Genomic DNA, 27300 nt, shown 5'->3' with positions numbered 1-27300 from the left:
TTGTACATTGATTTGCGGACGCAATTAGGAAAGGAACGCCTCTTCCTAATTGCAACTCGCACTTCCAAAATAGCGAGTCGCAAATAAATTGCAACTCGCTATTTAGGAATTGTACATGGCCCTGGGCCATTTTGCATGCGCAAACGGGTTGCAAATCCGTTTTCGCATGCAATTTAGGGTCGTACATCTGGCCCTTAGCATGGAGAGGTCATGGACGCCAAGGCCCTAATTATCAATGGGATGGAGTTTTCCACACCTGAGCACATATTAAGCCCTAAGTTACATCATCACACCCTGTGATCTGGGGTGTCGTAGACGGCTTCTTCTATGGTTCTGAGGTCTTACTGCTTACGTCACTGGGTTTCGTAAACTCATATCGACTTCCAGCCGACCATGGCATAGCCCGGGCACAAGCAATTGGCATTGACACAGATAAAATAAGACCCTATATTCATTAAAACATTGGTAGGCTCGGTGTTTGTTTAAACCCACTGCGTAACCCGAAGGTCGAAGCTTCGAATCCATCACTTGGCATTACAGGACTATGGTACAGATCTCCAAGTAACGCTGCCTATCTCCTGCCACACCAAGCATTCTGCAACCAATCCGGGAAGTTCACACAAATACAAAATAGGATGTGAGCACACAGATAACCACATGAACCCAACACCTGTCTAATAACATGCAGCCAAGGTTCATTTGGATTTTCACCCCTCAGAGGTCGATACAATAGGTGTCATGCTGGTGTTAATATTAGAAAGTTCACATTGAGACATTTCAATTTGAGTGTTTGCTACAGAAGTCAGTATTATTGGTACAATGGAAGGCAAGTACTCATTCAAATAAGACACGGAATCTGGCATTAGTGTATTATAAATAGCTTTAAATAATTTTTAGGTTTTATTACAAACATTTTTTTTACAATATTTAATATAAAAAAGCCATTTGTACAAAATAAAATACAGCTTGCGACTTGGGGCATGTCTTTGTTCTGAGGGCTGACTTAACTTTGCTTTCAATCATTTATTAAGTTACTTAACCTGAAAAAATAATTGTCAGGCTGGCGTAATGTGGCCTTTCAATGCTTGCCAGTCCAACCTATGGATGTGATGGCGGCGCGTGGAAGGAATGGACTGGGTGTAAGAGTGGCACATAGCACTGCAGGATTACAAGCAAGGAAAAACATGTTTGAACTGGGAGGATGGCCATAGTGAGGGCATAATGCCTGCTTTCTTCTGCCTCCTGACGCTCGGAACCGTTGCCACTAAATTTACAATGAATTGTATTTACCTATGTGCTGCACCTGGTTTCATGAATTACTCGGATTTTTTTTATATATCTCTAAAGAGCCCTCTCAGTGACATTCTCTGAGCCTCGTACCCTTCGAAAGACCCACCACCTCCAATCAAGTTGTGTTTCTGCTTTGGCATCACCAGGGGTTTGGAAATTTAGATTTTTTTTTTTTTTTGGATCAAATATCTCACTCATTTCCATATAACAAAAGCACAAATAACTGAAATGAGTATTTGTGGTAACCATTCAGAACGTTTTTGAGGCCAAAGAGGCCTTCACATTTTGCATGCACAACAGGTTCTTCTCTTGGCCAAAGGTGAAAAGAAAGTGTCACCTGTTACTGAATTCTGGAGTGAGTAATGGGTGGGATGGGGACAGGGGTGGGGGGGTTGCGGGGCAATACCAGATACTGATTCTGGGGTTATAGGGAGGGTGGGGCAGGGCAATTGAAGATCAGTGAGACAGCACATCAGGAAATAGGAAACTCCATTCAGGATTGGCTGATAATCCTGCCTCTCGAGGGGGCGGGTCCTTAAGCCTCTGCTTTGACCTTCCTCTTGCCATAGGCATGACCTAGACGGATCAGTGCTCCAACCAGGGACCTTCTTTCATCAAGGAACAACAACTTCAGTTATGATCTGTAAAATATTCCCGAGTCTCAGCTCTCAACTAAGTAGGATTGGATCGCATTATAATTTAGGGTGAGGCGGCTAGAGGTGTGACAAGACGGGCGTCACTGCCCCCATTTCCTGCCTGCCCCCATCTTACATCCGCTTTTCTAACCAGTGGAACCAGCTGCGCGCGGGAGTCTTATCTTTCCGAATTCGGAGCCTTCTGAGATCTCACAGTAAATCCCCAATCCCACGTGAACCCAGGTCACTTTTTCACAAGCTTTTTGATATATACACAATTCACTTAACGCACAAGAGGGCTTATAGCACCGGCAGAGAAAACAGACAGGTTCAAATAGAGCAGAGTGCCCGGCATAGAGAGGCCCTGAGGGATGTATGCATCAATGCCAGATTTTTCAGGAGAATCACGAACTACAGAAATGAGTTTCATTGACATTAGCTTTGGGTCTTTAAAGGAGACAACCTTAAAACCTGCCATGGTTCCTGTCCACTGGACCCAAGTTGGACGCCATGTTCTTGAGGCAGAAAGCAAGGGTCGTAAATGAACTGTTCCAGCCCTCGCCCTGACATCCGCAGTCAAGAAGATCAGTGGAACCCCCCCACCCCCAACAGAGCGAGGTCATCCCGGGGTGCCTCGCCGCTCTGCACCATGGGAAACGCGAGAGTAGCCTGCCACAAGAAACACATGAAGGGCTGTCCCCAGGCCGTCGGCGGTGGGCTAGCGCTGCCCGTCACGGGCCACTGATAGCCCGCTTTTCATCAGGCACAAAGCGCCGTTTCATGTGCTCGGCCTTTATTTTCTTAGCGGGTAGAGACGAGAGGGGGGGGGGGGTGAAGGGGGAGCGTGAGTTGGCTTTGAGCTACACAAACAGCGTTTAAGGCCAAGGTCAGTTTACAGTGTCACTTTAACAAAGAGCTGGCAGACGTGTGCAATCAGCTCTGCTAATGGGGTCTGCCTGGGCCTGGGTGGGCCTCCAAAACCGGCTGTTCTTTCTCTGTACGACTTTGTTGAGATATGTTGTGACTTGCTTTTTTAAAGTGCTAAACCCTCACTAGGATTACTAAGTGCTTTATTAACATGAACACTCGACCAGTTCTAATGAAACCTACCCTTCTGTTCAATATCTACTTCAACACTGGGTTGTTGTAACCAATCTTCATGGCAGACAGGCATGATACTCACTGCATGCTGTTGGCAGAGCAGTAGTAATCTGTGGCACTTGATTACCACTCACTTCTCTCTGGCAGTCATGCTGGGGTCGCTGCTGCGACCCCTGCCATGCCCCTTGTGACCCCTGGCACTGCCTTTGTGACTCCTGGTGCCAGCAGCGGTCTTCATGGCAGACAGGCATGATACTCACTGCATGCTGATACTCTCTGCATACTGCTGGCAGAGCAGTGGTAATCTGTGGCACTTGAATACCACTCATTTCTCTATGGCAGTCATGCTGGAGTGCTACTGCGGCCCCTGGCATGCCCCTTGTGACCCCTAGCACTGCTTTTGCGACCCCTAGTGCCAGCAGCGGCAAAATCAGTGCCAGGAACAGAAGCAGCTTGTCTTTATGAAAGTCGGTGGGGGCTTCACTCTCCTTGTTTTTGTCAATTGTTTTTATTATACTGAAAATGGAGTACAAATAGCCGGAATATGACTTTCCCTAGCAGCTGAGGTAAGTAAGAAAAATGTGTTTAATTCTATGTATGGTGTATGCAGTGTTGAATGTCTTTATGTAAGAGAGTGTGTGTATGTGTGTGCATGTGTAGGCAGTGTGTGTGTGTATTTGTGAATACATGTGTATGTGTAAGTATGTGTGAGTGAAAGTGAAGGTCAAAGGGCATGTGAAGTCACTTCCGCTACCCCAGGCATTTTGGTGAATTGACGTCCATGAACGAGTGGCCGTGTGAGCAGAGACTAGAAAGGGTCGGTTTGGGCAGTAGGCGTCAGGGATGGGCACTAGGCACCACAGTGAGGTACAAACTTGCCACTGAGGCCTCGATGCAACTAAGGTGTCTGCTCCAAGGTAAAATACATCTTGGCAAAATGTATCAGTGAAAGAGGTCGCTTGTTTCAGCACCAGGGTGGATCATTTAAAGTCACAAGCCCAGTGCCTCATGGTAGATATTGAGTTAGTTCCTTTCAACGCTTGCCCCGACAGAGCCCTTTGAAACCACAGATCTTAATTTGAGAACCTTTTATCCTAAGGTGCTCCATTAACACGCACTACAAAGTTGATCGAGCATTCACCAAAAGAGCCCCAAGTCATACATTTGGAAAGCGCTGCATCTCAGGAGGCTTTCTGGAAGAATGGCACAATGTCAGTACAAAAAATATAAATAAATACATTAAAATAAAACCCTTCCCACACAGTTGCTTCCATTTTTTTTGCTCCATCTTCAGATTCCCAAAAGTGATTTGCGTGTCTGTGCTTGCAACAAACAACCTATCAGGTCTACAGATATTTGTGTATTTTTTTTCTTTAGAGCCATCAGTTTATTCAACTCTACGATTCTCATCTGAGTGTCCTGCCAAAAACTGTAAGAACAAAGCATATTGGAATTGAATGTTTTTGAGGAATAAGGTTAATGTGTGTTCCTGAATTTGAAACCTCCTCTTGTTTTCATCCTTAAAATTCCAAATTAATCGTGATCATAACTTTTCTAAAAAAAAACTTCCCAAGGGAACCAGAAAAGGCAAGTTAGACACTACTGTCTTCCTCCAATGAAGACCGCAGACTTGTATTATCCATCAAAGTTCTAAACAACCTCAGTGTCATTTAGCGGGAGATCTGAAGCAATTTCATATGCATTCCATGCTCTTTGTTTGGGGGGTTAAAGGGTAGCCAGACCCTGGTTAAGTCAGTCTCAAGTTCAACCTGATCATAAAATATTTTTAAAAAAATCTAAAAATGAAGTCCGTGCAGCTCTGTAGCTGCCACTGAGCGCCCTTGGGGTGCACTGCTCCATCATTCTCAGCATAGAACCGCCTTTGAGCCTGCTCACTGGCCAACAGTACTTGTGTGAAAATATGTCACGGGCCCGAACTGCCCTCCGCGAGTCTGAGCGGCACTGCCGTGAAGGTTCTCCAACCAGAGTTCACGGTTGCATGTGCATTTGACGACATGTGAGTGGAGAGCAGCTAGGGGACGCACGTGTACCTTGAAGAATGTCACAAAGCAACGAAAGGAAATATTAAATACTGAACTGGAAATAGGGAATCATCCTTCACGCTGAACCAGTCAACGCAAGAGTCCAAATAAAAATTACGCTTGCCAAACTTGCTTCGTTTTTTCCATATTATTACTCTTGTTTTCTTTGTTATTCATCCAGGTTTTTGAGTTGATATTATTCTTTGTAATTCATTTCCTTGAAAAATCTTGTTCACTTTAGTCCTGGGTAGCTACAGAGAACATGAAATAAATGGTACTTAGGATTCTGATGTCATTCCCGTAATCCAAGCCATAGTCTGTGCCCTGAGCACAAAAAACACATCGTTTTATGGCAGAATGAGCCTATGACCCGGCATGGTCTTGTATATCAAGCACAACGTTGGAAGTGGTCCATAAAGCAAGAGACTGCAAGGCACCTGTGGCAACTCATGAGTCATTGACCAGTATCTCAAATGTCCTTAGTAATTCCTTGAATTAGAAGGAAACTGGCTAAAGGATTTCCATGCATGGCTTCCAGGCATAGAAAGTGCATTGTGACCCCTGGAATGATGATTTAAGAAATTGTCAATTCAGCACCTTTATAACCACCCTGAGCCACTGGTAGAAACATCCGATCAGACACTTCTGGTCAGACGCGTCAGTTGGACCCATGAAACATTCCTTCTCGCGACCATCAGTCGCATGTTGATGAGACTATTTCTGATTATTTCTTGTCCTCCTGAGTACCTCTAGGATCTGGGCTCTCCGCCTCATCCAGTCATCGAGAGGTTTCTTTGGTTGCGTTGAGCGTGTGTTGCTTTTTGGGACAAAGAAGGTGTACTTTAACCGAGGCGCCCTCTGGTCGCTGACCACCAGGGCTTGCAGAGTCAGCGGTTCTTTCAGCGGGCCTTTGCCGGTGATGATCTCCATATTTTTGGTAGCACCACTGTATCGCAGTGAAACCCCTCCACCCACGTTGACATCAAGTTCAGAGGGGACAAGGATGTAGTTGCCATTCAGGGCATAGGAGCCGTCACGCCTCTTTAGGGCTAGATAGACACCGTCGCTGTTTGAGGCTGAGCCGCTGTTCTGACGGATCAGAATATTGGTGGCTCCTGCTGGAATGGTGATGACGTCATTGTACCCGTACCTGCAATGAACCATCAAATGGGAATTAAAATTAGGCAGCAGTTTAATCTGAACATTTGCATTGTTACTACTCAACAATAAATGAATTATGTACATTTTCCATCTGTGTAGATTTGGCAGCTAGTAATAGCGTTATACCTTGACAGGTCCAACAGCTTCCGGTGGGTTGTCTCCATACTGGAGTTTCAGGTTAAATACTATGTTAATAAGTTGCACTTAGATCAATTGTAAGTAAATGTATATTTTATGGTTTTCCTGAAAATAGGACTTGGATCCCACCCCTTCCGTGGCTACATTGGACAACACTGAACTAAACAATCTGCATGCATATCATGTTGTGTATGTAAGTCGTGTCATGGTCAACCACGTCACTGCGCTCATTTTAAGTAGAAGTGAAAGACTATACGTTAGAGCCATACACTTAGTGCTTACACACTATATTATCTTGAACCAGGTATAGAAAATAGTAAAGAACCACTGCTTTCCACTAGATGTATTTTTAACACAGCTCAGGTGTGTCAAAAGTTGAAAATTGAAAATGTCCTCTTTGGTCACTGAAAAATCCCAGAACAGTGCTAAGTGGCCCCTCCAGACAAGCAAGTGCATGCCGAGTCCCTACAAATTGAAGGGATTTGCTATACAAATGATGCTAATGTGGTGTAATAGAGGTACACCCTATCTATAGCTGTTTATTTTTCTTTATCTTAACTCTTAAAAAGTATTGTCACGCCTGCTTGTAAAGACGAAGTAAAGATTTTTTTATGAAGACAGCATACTTAGTGATGGTATGTTATAATTCCTAATGGGGTGATAAGAGATGCAGCCTACCTGACCCCAATAAGTGATCCTAGGCAATCCAAAAGCTGTGTGTGCTTTGAAGCAGTCTCACTTCATTATTGAATGCAGTATAAAAAAAATTCCTTCACGAGTTTCTTAGGTATTGACCTGTAGGTATTTTAGGGCTCCATCAATCACTTTAAATATGGTATTTTAATGTTCTTATGTGGCACTTAAAAGAATGCTATCATGCCCACTATTTTTCAAAAACAGAATGCATATCCGAATGTAGCTTATTAGAGTCCTGTGAACCCTACTTCCCTTTGTCAGATTCCGGCTGTCAAGTTTCACGACATTCAAATCTCCAGAGGCAGATTTTAAGGACAGTAGTATAAAACAACTGCAAAGTTGGCAGGGTAGGGGTGTTTCTCACCTTGGTTTTGTGAAGGAACCATAGGTCTTGGTGCAGGTTGATCCAGTTCCTCCACATACCATACATTTATCAAATTTCTTCTTGGACCCAATGATACGATCGCAGCCTGCATGGATGCAGCGGCCCTGGACGCACACGGAAGTAGTTTCAGGGGAGCAAGGGGTTCCGTCTGCTACCTAGATACAAAACACAAAACGTGGCCTCCGATAAGAATTTCCTTAAGTGCTTACACAATGTATCTGAATAACATGCATTGAAACAGTTTTTTGTTTAGGATTTTAGGTTTTTTGCACAACTCTAATTGGAATATGTGACGTTACAACGCGATGATTTACATCGGGGTACGTTACATCGCAGTTATTTCAACGCAAGTCGTTACAACGACTTGCGCTGGACTTAGGAATAGTATGATTTACTATTCCAACTCCAGCCTACGTAACAGTAGGGAAGGTGTTGGAATAGTAAATCATACTATCCCTTAGTGTATAGCACCATCCAGCTCACGTCATTCTAACGACTTGCGTAGTAATGACCGTGATGTAAATGTATCGCAGTGTAACGAGGGCGTTGTAAAGGTCGTTTGCCCTCTAATTGGTGATGGGATGAGGTGCCTGTGCCCATTATAGCATTTGTAGTTAAGCATTTTATCTTGAAATCTATATGTTGACGTTAACAGGTACAAAACTTTATCCTACAAATGAAGATTCCACATTGTCAATATGTGTGGCTTATCTCAATCCAGCAAAATCTTATTGATTCAATTTGGGAAACTCAATAGAATGAACATTTGATTAGGCAATGTTTGTTATCTGAAATCAGGTTAGTTAGTAATGTGCGAGTCCACCTCAGTACAGTAAGTGAACATGTTTGTGTGCTTTTACACCTGCAGACCGGAAATACACAGGCTCTAGGGCAGATGCCCCTGCTGTGAACTCAGAACCTGAAGTTTGTGTGCATTACCATAGGAGGATTTGGACTGTTATCCAGAAGTGAACAGAGATGTTGAAATATACTAGTATTTTTCTTGAAGTTGGTAACTTCTCATTGTACTAACTTATATGTATTATTGTAATACATTTAACATAAGAATTTAGGGAGTGATCTGGGAATTTTAGCTAGCATAAACAAGTTTGACCACAGTTTGCACTTTTCAATATTCCAACACGCCTTCAGGTATAAAAATAAATATTTTTTGTGCTGCCATGTGTATACTTTTACATGACTTCACGGTAAATCACTCAATTTTCATAGTAGGAGTATTGTTCTTACCTTTGGCTCCAGCACATAGTAGTACCCCAGTGGCCTTGACTGGCAGGTCAGCTTGCATTGGTCTTTCTCTGCGATGCCGCTGTACCTTGGTACCCAGTCCATAGGGGAAGGGAAGCCTTTAAACAGATCAGTTCTGTGATTGTAGGTGGCACATTGCTGCTCCCGATAGGCGAGTGCTGCCGGTGGAGGGAAGCATTCAGGTAAGTACAGTTGCTGCTCACATTCTAAAGCACTTTTACAAACAACCACTTTTGACAGTTTCTTAAAATTAAAAAAAGGTAGAAATTAAGAGCGAGTAAAAATGTGTGTTTCTTTCTGAAAGAGCCCGCTAGGGATGCTCATCGTTTGATGGTCTCAAACTAATGATAACAATTGGAAAGATAATCCATAAAGAGCCTCTGTGTTTAGATTGGAACATTTTCGAGGGAAATGTGATATGGAAGGGTGTCCCACATGAGTCGGGCTGCACACCCGAGACCATTGTCTGTCCGTGCTGTGTCTAAGGATGTATTTCACTCTGTAGAGTAAGTCATTTTCTCATTTCAAATCTTTTCGAATCTTCCCAAAACAAAAGTTAGCATTCCAGAGTTTCATTAAGTTTTTTTGAGTTACAGAATCTGTTATTGAGATAGACATGTATTTGCTTAGAGGTGGCCTGAGAGATTTGTGAAAGATGAACAAATTGCCTTTCAGAGCCATAACACTCACCATTGCCTCCTGGGCAATCCTGGGCGTTACAGGAGCGGTACTGGGTCCTCTTCCCCTCACAGTACTTGCCACCATTTTTGGGGACTGGCTTGTTGCATTCGCGGTGAGAGTACTGCACCCCGCCTCCACATGTTCTGGAGCACTCGCCCCATGGCCCCCACTGTCCCCAGCCTCCATTCACAGGGACCTGCAAAATAAAAGCAGCAGAGATCATTTTAGGCCAATCCAGTGTAGGATCGCGCAGTGGAATTACTGTTATATTGGCTGAAGACCACAGATAGCAGACTGCAATCGGCCAAGTCTTTAGACATGGCCCGTTGGAGCTTGCTTTGCTCAACAAATCTTTTTCAAGAAAAGAAATGTCTTTGTTTGTTGAAAAACATTAAGTGTTTTGGAATTTAGTTCGGACGCAAATGTAAATCTACACCAACGCTATGCCTTAGAATTGATACATTTGGCCTAGGTGAGCCCTGGGAATGCAATTTCTAAGGATTAACATGATCGAAAGAATACTATTATAAACATATTAAATTCTGCTCCTTCTTATAAAGTTGTAAATGGAATCCGCGGAAATTTAAGGGAGCTTTAAATCCAGCCAATCAGTTTCCACACTCGACACCCAGCGGATGTTCTCAGAGATGTGAATGTCTTTGTGTAATTAAACATTGGCCTCTACTGGAGAGGTATTGGACCTCGTCAGCTGATTTCAAGATCAGTAATTAAACTGATTCATCAATTAACTCATCAAATATTTAATACCATGAAAAGCGACCTGGTTTGAAGAAAATTTAGGTCATTGGTTTAAAGAGCCAGAACGTATGAGGCCACCAGGACCCTAAGGCTGATAACTTTTGGGACTCACGTTGTAGGCTTTCATCTCCACTTTGCTGATGCAGCGTCCATTCATGCAGGTTTTGCCGTGGCCGCAATGGGTGCCATCCGCCCAGGGAAAGTGCTTGGTCTGGCACATGAACTGTCCATCGAATCGCCCCGTACACCAGAGAGAAGAGCAGGGCGTGTGCAGATTAGGGCAGTGTCGCGATTCGGACCCAAAAGTGAGCTGGCACTGCCGGTCAGAGTCGTAATTGCTTCCGGGGAATGGCACTGGGAGGCGCAGAGGAGTACTGGGCTTGTCCAGCAGGCAGTGACCTGGGGAGTGCAAAGGTAAGGTTATTTGAAATGAAAAGCATTTCTTTGAGAGACCAGACTGGCAATTAGGCAGTATTGATTTAGCAAATAAGGATTAGAAAGAGACAGGGAGAAGCAAGAGAAAATGGAGACGCAAGCAAGATTTCACAGGATGAAGGAGAAGACACAGAAGTTCTTCCTTACTCAAAGACATTAGCAATGAACTAAAATGAGGAAGGCAGAACCATGTTTGGTGGTTTGATATAAACAGTGGGCTTGCTTTTTACAGGCTTAACAGCTCCAAACAATGAGTTGTGCCAAGTGCTAGACTTTTAATTCCTCCTACTCGTCAGCACTTAGTATAAATATAAGTACTTTAGCGTATGACCATGCAATTTACGCTTGCCATGGTGTCATAGTTAGCCGCCTAATTTTTCCTTCCACTAGAAATGATGGTGAGAGTAAGCGGGCTGATAGTCCAACTTCAAAGAATGACCAGTGAATGTTTAAGAAGTAGGCTGCCTGTCAGAGCTTGAGAAGTGTAAATCCGGGGTACAAGTGACGACACAGCAAAGAGCGGGAGAGGAAAAATGCATGATAGTCCACTTAGCAAAGCAGGGAGCAGGATACAGATATGAACATCAAGAGCCTTTTACCATGACCGCTGTCCAGGAAGTCTGTGATGAAGCGAGCGCTGCAGGGGGACCACATCTCCTCTGGGTCCACATAAGACATCACTGGTGCCATGATGTGACGGGTTTTGCTGGCAACGCGCTTCTGATCCGCACAGGACTTGGAGTCATCATGGAGCATGTTGAAGACGTGGCCTGGAAGAGCATCAAACAGACATCAGTTCACCGTTCCAAAAATGTATAGACATCTTTAACATGAAAATATGGGGAAGCCCCTGGATCTGATGGCAGGTCTGAGAGGCAGTCGGTACTGTACACAACAAACATATCCTTTTGGGCTGCAGCTAAATCAAGCCACTTTGTGGCAGCTAAGCCTGAAATTCTAACTGAGAACTAATCTATTAAGAACTATGTACTTCCAATTACAAGTTAGGTACTGCTGATATTTCTCCGATAACGAACACTAGCAAATTAACAAAGACAGGTCCTCCACTTTAATGGCTCTTTCCAACCTAGGAAAAAGCTGGACATTAACGCTTTATGTGAGAGAGGCGGATAGAGTCCCGCTAGAGGGTGGGTTCAGACAATCAGGAATGTGATTTTCTAGGAGGCTAAGAGCGGATTCTCATTGTTAAAGATTAGCCAAAGAGCATAAGAAGTGTGCTCAGATTGCCTCTTGTCCTAATTGTATGACTCTCATTAATTACATTACAAAAAATGTATATACACCCTTTTAATCCATTTTCAGATAACTCAAGATCTGTTTTGAATTAGCAATATTTTGTTGAAGCTCGAATTAGTTCAAAGGTCAACGGCAAGTATGGGTGTGCGTCTGGCTTCCCCAGTTTGTTAGTAATCTGGTCTCTGGAACTCACCAAGCTCATGCGCTGCGGTGAAGGCGGATTGCAAACCATCATCTTCGACTATGGAACAGCTCCGGGAAGGATCACACACCGTGCCAACGTCAGCCATACCCAATGTGTCACACGTCGAAACACCACAAAGATTCTAGTGGAAAAAAGCGTAATAATCTGTTATGAGAAACGTTTTTTTAGGATTCAGATCAATGCAAATGATAGCAGGAATCTTTGGACGCCCTAGTACAACAATGCAGTTCTGTTTTTTGTATCACAATTTAGGAGGAATACAAGAGGCTAAACATGAAGCACTTTTTGTTCAACTATTAAAATATTGTTTGCTCATTTTCCCCAGGGATGGCTGCATTACATCCCCCTCTACTCCCCCCAGGAATGGCATTAGTGTTAGGATAAGAAGATTATTCATTTTCAAATAGGCACCCATGGTTCTTGCCCTGGCCCATATATTTTTAAAAAATGTCATCTGGTCTGGTACTTTTATTAATTGAAGGTGATCAAGCTACAATTCCCAGAATGCCATAGTTTAATTAAAAGCACAGCACTCGAATCCTAGTGACATGGAGTCTTTTGGCCACATTAGAAACTGTAGTTAAATTGACCAGGGAATATCGGTTTTGTCTTTTTTTATGTCTACTGTAATGAATCTATGCAACGAGCCAAATGAAAATCTTCCGGAGTCCGCTATTGACGCTAATGCACCATATTGATTTAGGATATACCTGTCTGGTGAAGAGAATGGCGGTATCAAAATGCTCTGAGTCGGAATCGTTGCCCTTGTTCAGACCCTTCTGCCATTCACAGAAGTTGCGAAGCATTTGGGCTGCGTTGGTGGTCATCTTCAGGCCTTCATAGGTGTGGCCCTTCTGCGCCTGGCCAATCACCACTAGCCGGGTCACCACCACGTTGATTGGATTCTTGAGACTAGGATGGCGGAAGAATTTGGCTGCCGCTGCCATGACAGTTAGCAGGTATCGCTTCAGCCCGGCACCGTGGAACGTAGCCATGGTCTCATCTGCCACCACCAGGGTCTCCACATATCGCGGAACAGAAGAGAAGCGCTGAAAAAGACCAAACATGGAGGATATCAGAATAATAATGCAATTCTCGCTGTCAACATCTGCTGCTCTTTAGACTAGTTCATTGTTTTATAAGGCGAATCAGAACAAATGCTGTGTGTTCAACCTTGCAGGGAGAACAATTATTGTAGCACTGCACCAAACTTGCACTGATCTCACAATAGTTAGGATTAGGATTTCAGTGTTACGGCTTTCCCAAAACACTATAATGCACCTTTTGTCCATACAACGTTTGCAGCAAGTCCATAAATCGGTGTGTGGCATTATATGTGCAAATACATCATACACATCCCTCGAATAGCAGCGTCTGGGACTTTGAATGTAAACATATCTTCAACACAAACGACACAGTCCTCAAAGTTACACAAAACTCATGCATGGTCGCTATGCTACTTAAGTTAGGACTCACTTTAGCGCCGAGTGTAGATTCTGATCTATACTATTAGAAGCATGAGCAAAGTAACCATATTCTAAAAGCTGTCCCTTAGAGAAGTAGTTGGCGATTCATTATTCTGGTTCGTAGTTGGGAAATGGTCACCTGTGGTTTGCCAGAAAATCACAAATTGGTCCATCACATACAAAGAGTAAGTGTGCAGGCAGCAGTAAATGTGTGTGGGTGAAGACAGACAGACAGACACACAGACCGATAGATAGTGTTCTTTCCCAAGGAACCACTTTTCAATATTTTAAAAGATTATCTACAGAGATGCCACTGTGTGATAGATGGATAGACAGACAGACAGACAGACAGACCACTGTACATAAACCATCAAATAAACAAATATCATTGACAGGAAGGACATACTCTCTATCAGTGACACTTAGATCTTTAAAATCCCCTTTTTCAGCTAATACCCTGGCTTCATGACCATGCTGGCTTGCCTGATCAATGTAGAAATATAGAAAGTGACTTCTAAAGGACTTAGGCACGTCAAATGCACGCTGCGTCCACCCTTCTCCTCCTGAGGGCCCCAACACCCACAGATAGGTGTTACTTAGAGAGTCAGCCAGCATACTGACGGAAAAGGAACAACTTTAATAGGCACGTAAAGCTTATTAGGAACCGGAATTGAGACGGCTGCCTTGCAAGTGTCTCCAGAACACTGGCGTGCTGCCTGGACACCATCCCATTTTATAAGCAAAGTTATCTTGTGGTTGACACAGGATCAAGGCTTTGCATTAATATCTGGCACAATTCCGGCTCAAAAAATAACATTTCCATGCCTCATGCTTCCAAGTTTGATGAGCAGTCTGAAAGCTTACCTTTGCTCGAAGCGCAGAAGAATAACAAATGTTGTGTCCTTATGCGAGGTTGTGTACATAAGTAGCTGGAAGTGGTGACTCTGTACACAGAGACCCACGTGAGCTGCATAACTTCCTTGATCATGGTACTTTTTACACTAGGCCAGGAAAAGCGAATTTCTGGTGTCCTTCCCTGCCACAGAAGACCTGGCCAAGAGAGACCTGCCTTCTGCCTTTGTGGATATTTCCATTTGCAGGTATTGGGTTCGATGCGCTTCCAGCACGAACAATTATTGTCACCGCCCAGACCTTGAGTTTTATTGACCAACCTCCGAATGATGAAAGCACCGAGTCGGCCATTCGCCTTTGGTCCAGTAATAAAAAAATCCCGACCCTTCATGGACACATACTTCAGCTGTTGCAATGAGATGAACAAAACAAAGACAGATGGCGGGAAACAGAACATACTTTTGCAATAGCAAACTCTGACATCCATGGGTGATTTATGGCTGCAAATGGATGCGCTGGACATCTTCATGTGTGGCGCGTGTCTTAAGAGCACTTACATAGTCGTTCTGTCTGGGTTGCGCCACTGCTGACGTTGCTGCTGTAATCCTCTCAGCTCACATAACCTAACCCAGAGCCATTTGGAGAAACCCAAACAAACTGGGATGAAGCATAGGATGGGCCTTCTTGTTTTACAGTGGCAGGTTCCTGGCTCGTCTTTCTCCACCGCCTGACAGGAGCAGGCCTCGCTACTCCAGATAATTAAATAAGCTCCAAGACTAGGAGAATCGAAAGCTGTGCGTAGGCATCAACGTCACAACACAGTTGCACAACCGTACACAAGCGGGATGATGCGGTGGGTGGGAGGGAGCAGAATTTGGCGGAACACAAAGTAAAAAATGCCACAACTGAACGTCATCAACACGCCCGCGCAACATGGAGTGTAGACGCAGAGCGGTGAGTGACTAAGGTGGAAAGTACACCAAGAGTACACAGTGCGCAGCCAGGCCTCATCAGTAAGGGGAGAAAAAGTCCTGGTTTCTCGATCGTGATGTTAATCGCTTGCCCCAAAGCCTCTCTGGAAGTGGGCACCATGAAACTGCCCTTGGTGTCAAACTTGATGCGCTACTCGTGACAGTGAGTATGTGCTCTCCAATCAGTTGTAGCCGGCATGACTCACGGTTGGGGGGGCAGAGAGGAAGGGGGTTCATTTAATATTTTTTTTAATTAAACTTACCATCCCCTTCGGTCCCGCGTCACGTCTCCTTTCTCCTCTCCAAATAGGAAGCAGACAGCCTCCCTCCTCTCCCCTAAACCAATCAGAATGCTGCAATGGCAGCGTTGTGATTGGCTAGGACGCCGACCCCCAGGGCGTCTATGGGGAGGCAATTTTCTCTATGTAGGCTGCATGCAGAGTGTACATGACTGGTTTGCCCTGGGGTCGACCAAACAGTTAGCGCCTACAACAGTGAGCAAGCCACTCCCCCCCCCTGCCTGGAGTAGGAGCAGTCCACCCGCCCGCCCCCAACCAGGCATACCATTCTGCTTTCACGCAGTGCGAGAAGCAGAAACATAAAATGGTATTTAAAATACCATTTCATGTTTATGCTTCGAGAAAGCAGTGGGGCGACGCTCCTCTGCCCACGTGGAGGAGCCGCCCCTGTCTCCAATGCTGTTCATCTGATTTATCATTATAACGTCCTGACTACTACATGGAGTAATCCATCGACACCCTGCCCTTAGCACATCATCCTTTAGGTCCTGCGGACTCTTCGTTAAGACCTTATGTTGCACTGCCAAAGGCGCTTGCCGTTTACTAAGATGTCTCTTTCATGGAACTGGACCTTTTTTATGCCAATCTGCCCAGGTTTCCGAAAAAGGTTGGGTTGGGCCCTTAATAAGATACCTCAGTAGGTTAAAGCTCGGGCTTCAGAGAACTGGCTTTCCAGGTATGAATGCTGGGCAGCCTCAATCAAGGGCAAAAGGTCACGTTACAAAACTGTTACATGGAAAAGCATCTTTGCGTCCCGTGAGGCCTCCCCTTCAGAGCCTCAATATTGACCAAAGACAACATCGTCTCCACTAACTTCTACCCACATATGCCTGGGGCACGATCCAGCTGTCAAACAGCTGGCAGTGGATCCTGTATTTGATAATTTGCCTGGGGACACTTGCGTGCATTTGGGAAAAATATTATCTTCAAACTATTCTCCGCCCTTCTCATCTCAAGGGATTCTAGGACACAAAATGTGTTGAGTATCACAACAATATATGACTGAGGAAACAGGCGCAGTCTTTACTTGTAAAAGTCAAGCATCGCTTGCACAACATGCTGAACAACAAAAAGTGGAATTTTCACCATTCAAAACCCTTTCCAACCCAATCCAGTACAATAACGTGAAAATACGGCTCTATGTCATAGGGGGCATATTTTTTTCAGTTCTGGGCTTTACTTTCAAAACCTGTAGTTCAATTGGTGCAATTGACTGGAAACAACACTTCATCTCCCATGATGCTTCAGTTTATTAATCGAAACTGCAAGACTGGAATTCACACCCCAGTGGCATGGAGTCACGTGGTCATGAAAATTGCATTTCTTTTCTAAAATCATAACAAGTTCGTTTCTTTTCCATGCCTGCTTCCTTGCAGCATGCAGTGACAAGACCCCAAAATCTTGCAGAGCTGATTTGTTCGTTTTTTGCATTACCTCCCCTAGGTCTCAGCATGGCCTGTGTTTTATAGACTCCTTTTCTGTATAAGACACTTGAAAACTTTGACCCTAGTGTGGTGGAGCTCATGGTTTTAACCATGCCCATACAAATTTTGGCTGAAAAGTTTCAACCTCTCATCTTTCTCCTGGTGATTCGGCTGCTTTACGATTTGGATCTACCGAGTGAATTCAAGCAGAGCCTTCTCAGAATACCTGGCAAGAGGACCTTGTTTTCCATGGACCTGAAATGGTGTTGTAATTGGCTTTAAAGTTCTTTAAGAGAGAGAAACCTACAGACATGTGGAGCGTGTCAATGTTGTGGTTCTGTTTAACGCTGAAGTGCGTTGCTTGGGAACTGTGTTTGAGGCAGTGATGCTGTAACTCTGCTTTTCTCCCCCACTTCTTCACTCTGCCCCCCATTCCGTTGGTGTGGGGAGGGCGGGTCACTCTTCCCCAAATTCGGTCAGTGTGGGGAGGGTGGGTCGCTCTGCTACCTATTCTGTCAGTGTGGGTTGGGTGTGTCACTCTGCCGCTCAGTCTGTCAGTGTGGGGAGGACGGGTCACTCTGCCGCCCATTCTGTCAGTGTGGGGAGGACGGGTCACTCTGCTGCCCATTCTGTCAGTGAGGGGAGGGCGGGTCGCTCTGCTACCCATTCTGTCAGTGTGGGTTGGGTGTGTCACTCTGCCGCTCAGTCTGTCAGTGTGGGGAGGGTGGGTCACTGTGCCACCCATTCTGTCAGTGTGGGGAGGACGGGTCACTCTGCTGGCCATTCTGTCAGTGTGAGGAGGGCGGGTCACTCGCTGCCCATTCTGTCAGTGTGGGTTGGGTGTGTCACTCTGCCGTTCAGTCTGTCAGTGTGGGGAGGGTGGGTCACTCTGCTGCCCATTCTGTCAGTGTGGGGAGGACGGGTCACTCTGCCATTCAGTCTGTAAGTGTGGGGAGGGTGGGTCACTGTGCCGCCCATTCTGTCAGTGATGGGAGGGCTGGTCACTCTGCTGCCCATTCTGTCAGTGTGGGTTGGGTGTGTCACTCTGCCGTTCAGTCTGTCAGTGAGGGGAGGGCGGGTCACTCGCTGCCCATTCTGTCAGTGTGGGTTGGGTGTGTCACTCTGCCGTTCAGTCTGTCAGTGTGGGGAGGGTGGGTCACTCTGCCGCCCATTCTGTCAGTGTGGAGAGGGTGGGTCACTGTGCTCCTCATTTTGTCAATGAGGGGTGGGCTGGTCACTCTGCTGCCCATTCTGTCAGTGAGGGGTGGGCGGGTCACTCTGCTGCCCATTCTGTCAGTGTGGGGGAGGGCGGGTCACTCTGCCACTCTTTCTGTAAGTGTGGGGAGAGCGGGTCACTCTGCCGGCCATTTGGTCAGTGTGGGGAGGGCAGGTCACTCTGCTGCCCATTCTGTCAGTGTGGGCAGGGCGGGTCACTCTGCCACCCCTTCTGCCAGTGTGGGGAGGGTGGGGGTGGTGGAGCCAATCTGAAACACCCAGTGAATGAGATTCCAAAGAGTTGGAGTGAAGTCAGGAAAGGTTACACTGAAAGGTATTGAGAATTTTGCATCGAGACATAAACCGATATAGCGTAGTCGGTTGATGCGCCTGTCGCAGAAATGTGTGTAACCTACAGGTCACAGGGTAGAATCATGGCATGAGAATAAAATGGCCGCCTAAGCTTTCCAAAAGTAAGATGTATGGCAGCTCATCAGGGACAAGGTGCAAGCCTCCAAGCCATCTGCCATTGGCTAGCACGTCAATGAAACCCGTTCTCCCCTAACTCACCAGACTTGGGTGCAGTTCGTAACCCGAGTTGCACGGTCAATCGCATGGATTATTTCCTCGCCACACGTTGGTTAGACCATTACAGCTCTGTGAAGAAGGTAAGAAATAGTTGTAGAGAGTCGCCGGATCTCTCTTGGGAAGCCTAACCAGATCTGGAGGTAAGGCCTGGTCGGTGTGAGCTACCGGAGAGGTGTGAGTGGCAAAGACTCCTAAGCTCAAGCCTGGACCCTACCTACCCAGAGCAATTTGAGAAGTGAAAAATGGGCAAGTGCTTTAGCACACTATGTGATAAACCTCAGCATATGTAGAACGACTGTCATGTTTATAGCGGTGCCTATGCGCACCTGTTCCATTGAAAGATAGTGTGGTTTTTCATTACCACGACTTACTCCAGCACAGATATGGAGTTACGGCATGAAGGCCTTGCATCTCAAACTATAAGGAGTTAGGAAAACTTAGGGACCCTTTGTAACCTCTTTTTGTCAAGACATTCCCCATCACTTCAGCCAGGGTACGGCTGGGCTGAAGTACGCTAGCTCAGGTATTATTTGTAGAGTTTTGTACAGCTCCACAGGCCTTCCTTTCGGTTCCCAAATGATACAAGCCAAAAGATCCGATTATGGCGGGAGACTCGATTTTAAAACGAAAAAGTGGGTTTAATTTAGCTTCCTATATTAACCCCACTTTCAATGTTAATGCATGTGGAGAAAAAAAAAATACTCGTTATTTTTTTTAAACCTAGGTCAAATGTTAGTTAGCATGTATGCACCAGGAATATTGCGTTCCAGTTCTCTGCTTACATGTTGCCAATTTCTGTTTTCAGGTATGTTAGTAGGAGTCAGTTGGTAACAGACCTGCCAACTCACACGGGGCAAGCGTTTTCACACCCCATCACACGGTAACCTCGTGAAAAGCACACTGTGAGCAGGAAACCCTTTTAATAGGTTTCCAGCTTAGGTGTGAATGGCTTTCATCGCACAAGGCTCCACTTAAAAGCGCCACAGACACCATAACAATGTCAACGTTGGCACGTCTGTGGCAACCATTTGGGCCACACTGGGTGGCCCGTCTGCAGCAGTCTTCCTTGTCACCGACCACTATCTTTGACTTGGGGTCGAACAGGAGTAAAGCAGGGCTCGATAGAGTGGAACGAGCCCCGTGGGGAAGCCCACACTGCACTTTTCCCACAGCATCCCTGCTGGCACCGTCACTCTTCCCCCTCTGAAGCGCCTGTCACTGACCAGTGTCCTCTAATTAATAGAAGGAAGAAAGCAAACCACAGAGCCGCGCTGGGCTCTCCTCGCCGTCCAAGGCCTTCCCTTCGAAGGCCCCTCCGCTCCAGGCCACCGCCTGCCAAGTCTGGCCCTGCCGCGGTGCATGCTGGGAAGGAGGAGCGCACTCAGAATGGACGCGCTGGCCGCGGATCCCCCGGTGGGATCGCGGTGTCTCCGACTGCCCATTAGAGGGCACGAGGCGCTCTGAAGTGGGACCCGGGCTGCTTCCGAGAACTCCAGGCAGACGGCAATTACCAGGGAGGCCGCAGGAAACTTGAGGCGGATTGCTGCGGTGCTCAGAGGCAGCTGCGAACTCCTCTGGCGGCACCCGGAAACTCACCCACAAGGCAAGAGCTCCCCCCCTTGGCAGTGGCGATCGGTGCTAGGAAGGCCGCGCGCAGGCACCTTGGCGAGGTTTCCCACGTGCCAAACGCGAGTACCTTTTCTACTCCAAGCTAATTTTCGTTGCATCCTGGGATTTGTAGTCCTGTTTTATCACATGATCAAAATGCAGATGAAAGCCCTGGACAGAATGAGCTAAGCATATAGCCAGGATACTTGAGAGCTCTCTTGGCATGAAGGGTATGGGAGGGATTTGGTAAAGGAGACGGCTTAGGGCAAGAACGAGTTAAAAATGTAGTTCACTGTAACAGGGGCTTTTACATAGGTTTTCTTTCAACCTGCGTGTTCTGCTGCTTCACGGTACTTAAATGTGAAAAGATGACTCCATGTCACCAAGGACAGTGACTGGGCTGCAGGCAATAATGTTGGTTAATTTAAATATGTAATGGATTATAGGAGTTGTAGTCCTAGTTCAAAAAGGGGTGTGCATTCAAGTGGTGCAACAGGTGCAGTGGCACCGGGCCCCACTGAAGCCCGATATTTCTGTATTACCCAATTCAAACAGCCAGGCAGTCCGTGTTCTTTCTTAGTGCCCTTGAGACTCTTGCTACCCCACTGAGTTCATATAAATTGAACACACTTAAAATCAATGATTTTCAAAAGAAAAGCCCAGGGTTGGGGCTTTGGGTCCTTGTGATAAATCACACCACCCGGTAACCCATATAAGCCACAGTGAATGTGACAATCACAAAAGAGGTATGGGTGTTCGGAGAGTGTGGTTCGCGTGCACGCTGTGTCCAGGTGGCCCCATATTGTCTGTGATACTGCAACCAGCTATAGCCAAGGGCCGGAGCACTGCATTCTGGGACTAGTAGATGCAGTATTTCTCACTGCACATGGGAACTTACAGGCCTACGACATTGCTCCTCCTCGCCTTTTAACTCTACATAACCTTTCACCCGTCTATTATTTGCCTACTTAGCATTGCTTACTTATTCAAATTCCCTCCAGTAAATCACCTCATCCAAACATCATTCATTTTATTTAAACGCGTTCTCCAAAGCCACTCCCTATTTCAGACCCCTCCCCATCCATTGAGGTCCATCCGCCTGTTGAGCTCCGCCTTCCATTCATCACTACATCCGTTCACATCTCTTCCCACCCATTTCCCGCTTCCAGGCCCTCATCCAGCGGCTTCCCCTTTGACGAAACTCCTGCTACCAATAACTCCCTTTTGCATTCACAAACCCTCAGCCAATCACTCCCCTTTTATTCAGCCCCTTACACCAATCACCTCACTCTTCCATCACACTCCCCATCCAGTCATCTCTCTGCATTCAAGTAGTGCCCTTGGACCTTCTCCAAATGTAGGTCTACCGTCCATTCAGCACCCAGTTACGATTCTCTCCAGCATGTTAGTCACGTCATCTTTCTAAATTATATTCCTTTCCAGTATCCCACCTTATTCCCATTTCCTACTCAGTCTGCTCTCACTCAAATTCAACCCTTCTTTGTTGGGCCTTCCACTCTGTTCTTCTTTCTTCTCATACACTTAAGTCCCCTGAAGTTGATAAGGCATGGTTGCCAAATCAAAAACCTATGTGCCCCATGGGTCAATGATAAGCCATTCTCTACCTTTCAAGAGTGTGGCTGAAAGGTTTTCATACAGGCTTTTGAACTAAGACAAACCCTACAAATGTCTGCCTCTGAAGCAGAAAAAAAAACACCTTTTGTGCAGAGGATGAAACAGGGTACTTCCCAAAGAAAATATAACTTGAAGGAAACACAAAAAAGAAAAGAGTTCACTTTTATCCCTGGATGGCAGGTGATGCTGCCTACCCCAGCACGGTGCCACCTGGCTGCCATTGAAAGCCTCGCCCTGTGCCTGCAAGGATCTGTCACACAAAGGCCTGTTTATTAACTGCCTGGATTCCCTCAGCCGTTACTGCCAATTACTGAGGGTTCTGGGATCTTTCATGTGGGCCCCATCCCATGCTGCCCACAATAAAGGGAAGATTTATGCTGTCAGTCTGCTGCCAAGCCAGGCGTTGGTGATGTCACCAGACGAGCATTAAGGATTTCTAATATACTTTTTTCGCAGCTCGGCGTTAATCCACTCTGAGGAAGGCCAAGCACAGGATGGATCCACACAAAGGCACTCAAGCACCCTCCATGGTGCGTGATGCCTCATGAAGGACTAAAGGTTGATGCATGGCCCATATTCTGTAGGGAGATTTCTAGGTAGAGTGACTAGATGGCTCCATGCTTCCATTTGCAACATGTTTCCAATCCTAGGCCTTCTTTTCCGGCTGCTGCAGCGCTGCACTGAGAGCCAACCGATTCAGTCTGTGCAAACTTAATCTTCAATGCAAAGAATGCATCTATTTGTTTTTCCCCATAGTAGTTAGACATTTTGATTTGCTCAATGCCCTGGAGCAGAAGCTCATTTAACTTTGGGAGTTTCATTTCTATCTTTTAAGGGCGTACCTAGAACTATAGCGGCAAAAGCAAAGTCACAAGTCCATTGATGCAATGACCTGATGAGTCTGGGGAGAAAAAAACCAAGATCTCAGCTTATCATTTACATGTAAAGCCTGCTTTCAAAGGGAAAACCTGCAACTGGCTTTATGCCCTGATCTAAAATCTGGAGTTCTTGCATCACTGGGTTTGTGACATAACTCCAGTAATTTAGCGTGGTGTGTGCAGGCATTAACCACCCATTCGTTCTGATAGTCAGCACAGCGTCATCTGTTCATCTCCTTTACCGCACCGTTGCACTGAAGGTGAATTGCTAGTTGGAAATTGCCATTATTGTGCAGAAGTGTGTGTTAGTTCCACCCCTCTCACTCACTGGCAGACCTAGGACAGGAGCTACTCCCCTCCCCCTAGTGCCTTGAGACCCTCACGGGTGAGTAGCGTGCTTCAAAATTCCCTGATTGATTGATTGGATGGGACCAGCATTAAATGGGAAGAGAGTTTACGACACTGGATGGTGACATATGAGCGGATGATCTCCACTCAGGAGTAAGGGACGCGCCAGTTCAGATGGCGAAGGCCAGCAGAAGCCCCGGAACTTTGAGATGACCGAAACGAGACTTCAGGATTTCCACAATAAATATTCTTGAGATAAATCTACACACAGTGGTTCCCGACTGGGGGCTAATTTAAGTCTCATTGGCGTACTAAACCCACCATTGGATTGGGTGTCAAGAACCTTCATCGTGCGCCCTTGTGATAGCTGATGAATGATGTTAACTGACAGATTCTTTTATTTATAATCCTGGCATAAGATTGATGTCCATCAAGGGCCAGATAAATCGTTTCTGAAATAGTACTTTGGATTTCACTGTCAAGAGCCTTCTTCTTTCTTAACCCCCTGCATGCCCGCCCCTTTCCCCGCCCAGTGCCGCGCCTTCCATTAGCGGGCGGAGTTCATGACGAGCTGGACTCGTCATGGGCACAGCGCCACCGCAGCCCATGACGAGTCCAGCTCGTCATGGGCACTGAAGGGGTTAAAATATCTCAAACACAAAGCAATCCATGCTGTTTGATCGATACCCTTCTCCCACTCATCCCAAATTTCTACCTCTTTCCCTCCTTCAAGACAGAGTGACTACTTTGCTATTTGTCCCCACATTAACCTGTGCAGTATTGGGCTTCCATTAAAAAACAATTACAGTTCTGTCCTCAGTCTGACTGAAGATTATGACTGCTTAATGATTGGTTTGTTAGGCAAAGCCTTTGGCTTACTAGTCCCAATGGAGTCTGTCATCTGACTCCCTATGACTTTTGAGCATTTGTAATCTGGCAATGGGTGGACTCGTCCCCGTGCACTCCCCTGAACTCTCCCTTTCTATTATCTAGAGCTCTCATTGGCTGCCAAACTCTTCTGTCACAATTTCCACAGCTCTCATTGGCTCGGACTACATAGTCCCTACCAGTTGCAGACTTCCCATAGTCAGTGCATCACTTTGTATGCCAGCGTCAACCACGGATGGGACAGACGCCAGTTCCTTTTTGAGCCTCTCGTAGCTAAGAAGTGAATCTCCTCTTCCTTCAGAACTAAAGTATGCAAATGTGTCAAGTGAACGTTCATTTGGAGCTTCAGAAAACCTAGCCTAGGTGCCCTAATAAATAGCTGGATTTTAGGTCCCTTACTCGCTTGCTGAGTTCACATAGCTTCTTAATCAGAGCCCTGGTATTTAAATATTAGTCCATTAGCAGCAGTAGATATCTCAGGTTTTCTAAATGTTAAATGCGAGTGGGTCGTCCAATCAGAACGCTTTTCTTTGTATTCTGTTACATGTCGTTTTTCTCCTCAAATCTTTTTTTAAAGGGATAATTGATCTAAGCCCGCCAACTTCAACATGCGGCTCGCTACTTTCCTAGGTGACATTTGCTAGATGGTGAAATTATGTTGTAACCAGCCTCTTGGATTGGAAGATTCTGGAGTTGACCTCTGTCTTTTGGTCATTTAACCTCTCAGCATGATACAGACACATGAAACTGGGTGTTAATAGTTTGGGGGCCGCAGATGGTCCCACAATCTTGCTATCTTGACCGCAGCAACCATACCTGCTCAGAGGTGGACAACACCACTTCTTTTAGTTTTGGTGTTAAAACCTCAAACCAAGAAACACAATTTGCTAAAACACAGAGAGAGAAATGCCTTTAGGTTCCCTTGGAATGTTTGTGACTTGTACAGTGGGTTCAGAACATTAAACATAGGAGGAATGTAAACATATATTGGGTTACATACCCAATACTCATAATACTCGGCAAGTATTGCCACAATCTTATGTGGCTTCTGTAGGGCTTATTCATCAGTGCCAAATTAATGATTTAGTCCTCAAATGTACCTGGTACCACCAATGTCCTGGCTTATACAGTTTAATTAAAAGACATCTTTGGTGGATCACTCTGAGCGCCCACTTTGATTTACAATCGCTGCTTCTCATTAAAAAAAATCTGCTATATAAAATCTGCAAAACAATATTAAAGGAAATGCATCATTGTGATACTGTGAGAATCAGTAGAGTATGTCTTCATGAAAATTCAAGTCTAGAGTCACAATCAAGAAAATAATTCATCAGTGTACTGCATTTAACTCTATTTTTTTTACCTTGGATCTCTTTGGGGAACCACCCCGGAATGGGCGGCGGTCCTCAACTTCAACTTTGTCCTCTGATCCTACAGCTCTCACGGAAACTGGCGACCCAACGTTGCACATGGGTCCACGAGCCTTCTCGGACACCTTCCGCCTTACCACATGGGCACCGATCTCTTCAACGCTGTTCTGGTTGCCTCCTTCCAGCGGTTGGATGTGGTACTCTTCTCCCCGGTACTGAAGCACCCCAAGTAGGGATGTTCCGTTGTAGTTGAAGGCCGCCACTGACTCTGGGTCAGCATTCACAAGGCCAGTGAAGTAGCTCCCAGTCTCGGCCAAGCCATCGGCATCTGGTTGCCCATTGCGGCCCACATACTGCACCGTAAGGTCCTCAGAGAGGAAGCTAGGGTCCCTTTCCAGATCAAGGAGGAGAGCCTGGCCAAAAGCCCGGAGGCGGAAAGACAGGTGCCTTGGGAGCGGGCTACCTACACTGGTCAGGGGCCAGTCAGCTTGTTCCCTGTCTACGGCGAGGACGCTCGACCGCTCCCTCACCGGAAACACAATTTCCTCTCTGTAACCAGCTGAGCCGCTCTCTTCCAATGACAGGGCGAGGTGGGACCATGTGGCAGCCACAAGCAGAAGAGCCAGCATTCTGAATGAATGAATATCTTCTCCTGATGTGAAGAGGTTTATGAAGGACTACAAAGCCTTCCAGTACTGGCAGATGCACGGTAGAAAATTAGTGTAGGAGAAATCACTTTTCCTGCATCAAAATCAAGTCTCTTGTACTACAGGCAGCCAAACAGTCTAGGTATAGATACAAAAGTTTCAAAGTCATTCAGTTTAAAATTTGCAGGGCTCCCTAGCAAACTAATGTGATAACGAGCTTGCGTTTGTCCAAGAGGTATCCTTCCAAATCGATTCTGCAGGACAAACTCTCGAGTAAGGACAGCAGCAACCCCCTTGGATGTCTCAAAGTCCCTTCCCCGGTGGACAATGAGAAAGAATGCTTGATGCGGACTTGACGTCTGTGCAGTTCCGTTCGAAGGCGCCGAGGAGATGCGGAGTTTATGGGGGACAGGGGTGCAGAGACTCTGGTATTGATGCCGGGTCTGCAGAGTTCCAAGCCCCGGCTGCGGATCCTCGGAGAGCCTGCGGGTCTCGCGCTGTCCTCCGGTTCCCTCTCACCCTTGAGTCCACACTCTAGCGGCTCTCCTGGCTCGCAGCTCTTTTAACAGCTGTCCCGGCTCGCCTCCCATTGGCTGGCTGTTTTTTTTTCTCCTGATGAGGTGGAGCGCACGCAGTTTGGGAGCCAACGGCGTTTTTTTTCTCCTTTGGATCAGATAATAAATAATATACAAGCATGTACAACAAAAGATAGTCGGGAGGAAATTAGGGGGTGCTCCGGTTTAATTTATTTGGCTTTTCGCCAGGGATACATTATCCAGCTCGAGGGGAAGAACTTGGTGGGGGCAAGAGGCCAACTTCTGACACAGCTATTCTGCTAAACGTCTGGATTGCTGTGTTCTCTTTTTCTCTTTATTATATGTACTTTCCCGCTCTCGCTCCCAACTTCTCTCTCTCTCAAAAAGTCTCAACCGTTCTTCTCTCGCCCAACCTTTCTTAGTATTGTCTCTCTGAAGTTTTCTCGTGAAAGTGGCTTCTTTCTATGCATACATTTCTGACTAAAACTCTCTATCCCTCGTCCTCACAAACTTTCTTTTTACTT

The 27300-nt window shown here is 46.0% G+C and overlaps 1 protein-coding gene across 2 annotated transcripts; it reads right to left on the bottom strand.

Moving 5' to 3' along the window:
• Positions 1-862: 862 nt before the first annotated feature.
• ADAMTS4 (ADAM metallopeptidase with thrombospondin type 1 motif 4) lies at positions 863-26760 on the bottom strand. Of its 2 annotated transcripts, none has more exons than XM_085639244.1 (9): positions 25587-26760; positions 12762-13100; positions 12040-12172; positions 11189-11359; positions 10267-10553; positions 9405-9591; positions 8697-8872; positions 7428-7603; positions 863-6218 (listed from the first exon to the last, which is right to left on the bottom strand). In XM_085639244.1, the coding sequence occupies exons 1-9, from the start codon at positions 26220-26222 to the stop codon at positions 5783-5785; spliced, it is 2541 nt and encodes an 846-aa protein (XP_085495370.1). In that variant the 5' UTR covers positions 26223-26760; the 3' UTR covers positions 863-5782. The 2 variants fall into 2 exon arrangements, with proteins under 2 accessions (XP_085495370.1, XP_085495371.1); XM_085639245.1 differs by lacking the exon at positions 25587-26760 and adding an exon at positions 20378-20497.
• Between the last annotated feature and the right edge of the window lie 540 nt (positions 26761-27300).

Source organism: Triturus cristatus, chromosome 12, assembly GCF_964204655.1.
Source record: "Triturus cristatus chromosome 12, aTriCri1.1, whole genome shotgun sequence".
In the NCBI taxonomy this organism is placed as follows: Eukaryota; Metazoa; Chordata; class Amphibia; order Caudata; family Salamandridae; genus Triturus; species Triturus cristatus.
Note: the sequence above shows the minus strand (reverse complement) of the source record. Positions and strands in the feature narration are given on the sequence as shown.

Coding starts and splice junctions, on each gene's coding strand:
- ADAMTS4 (XM_085639244.1), bottom strand. CDS start 26,222: ATGCTGGCTCTTCTGCTTGTGGCTGCCACATGGTCCCACCTCGCCCTG. Junction 12,173..12,761: donor CCATTCTCTTCACCAGACAG/GTATATCCTAAA, acceptor TTTTTCCACTAG/AATCTTTGTGGTGTTTCGAC. Junction 8,873..9,404: donor GGATTGCCCAGGAGGCAATG/GTGAGTGTTATG, acceptor CTCCACCGGCAG/CACTCGCCTATCGGGAGCAG.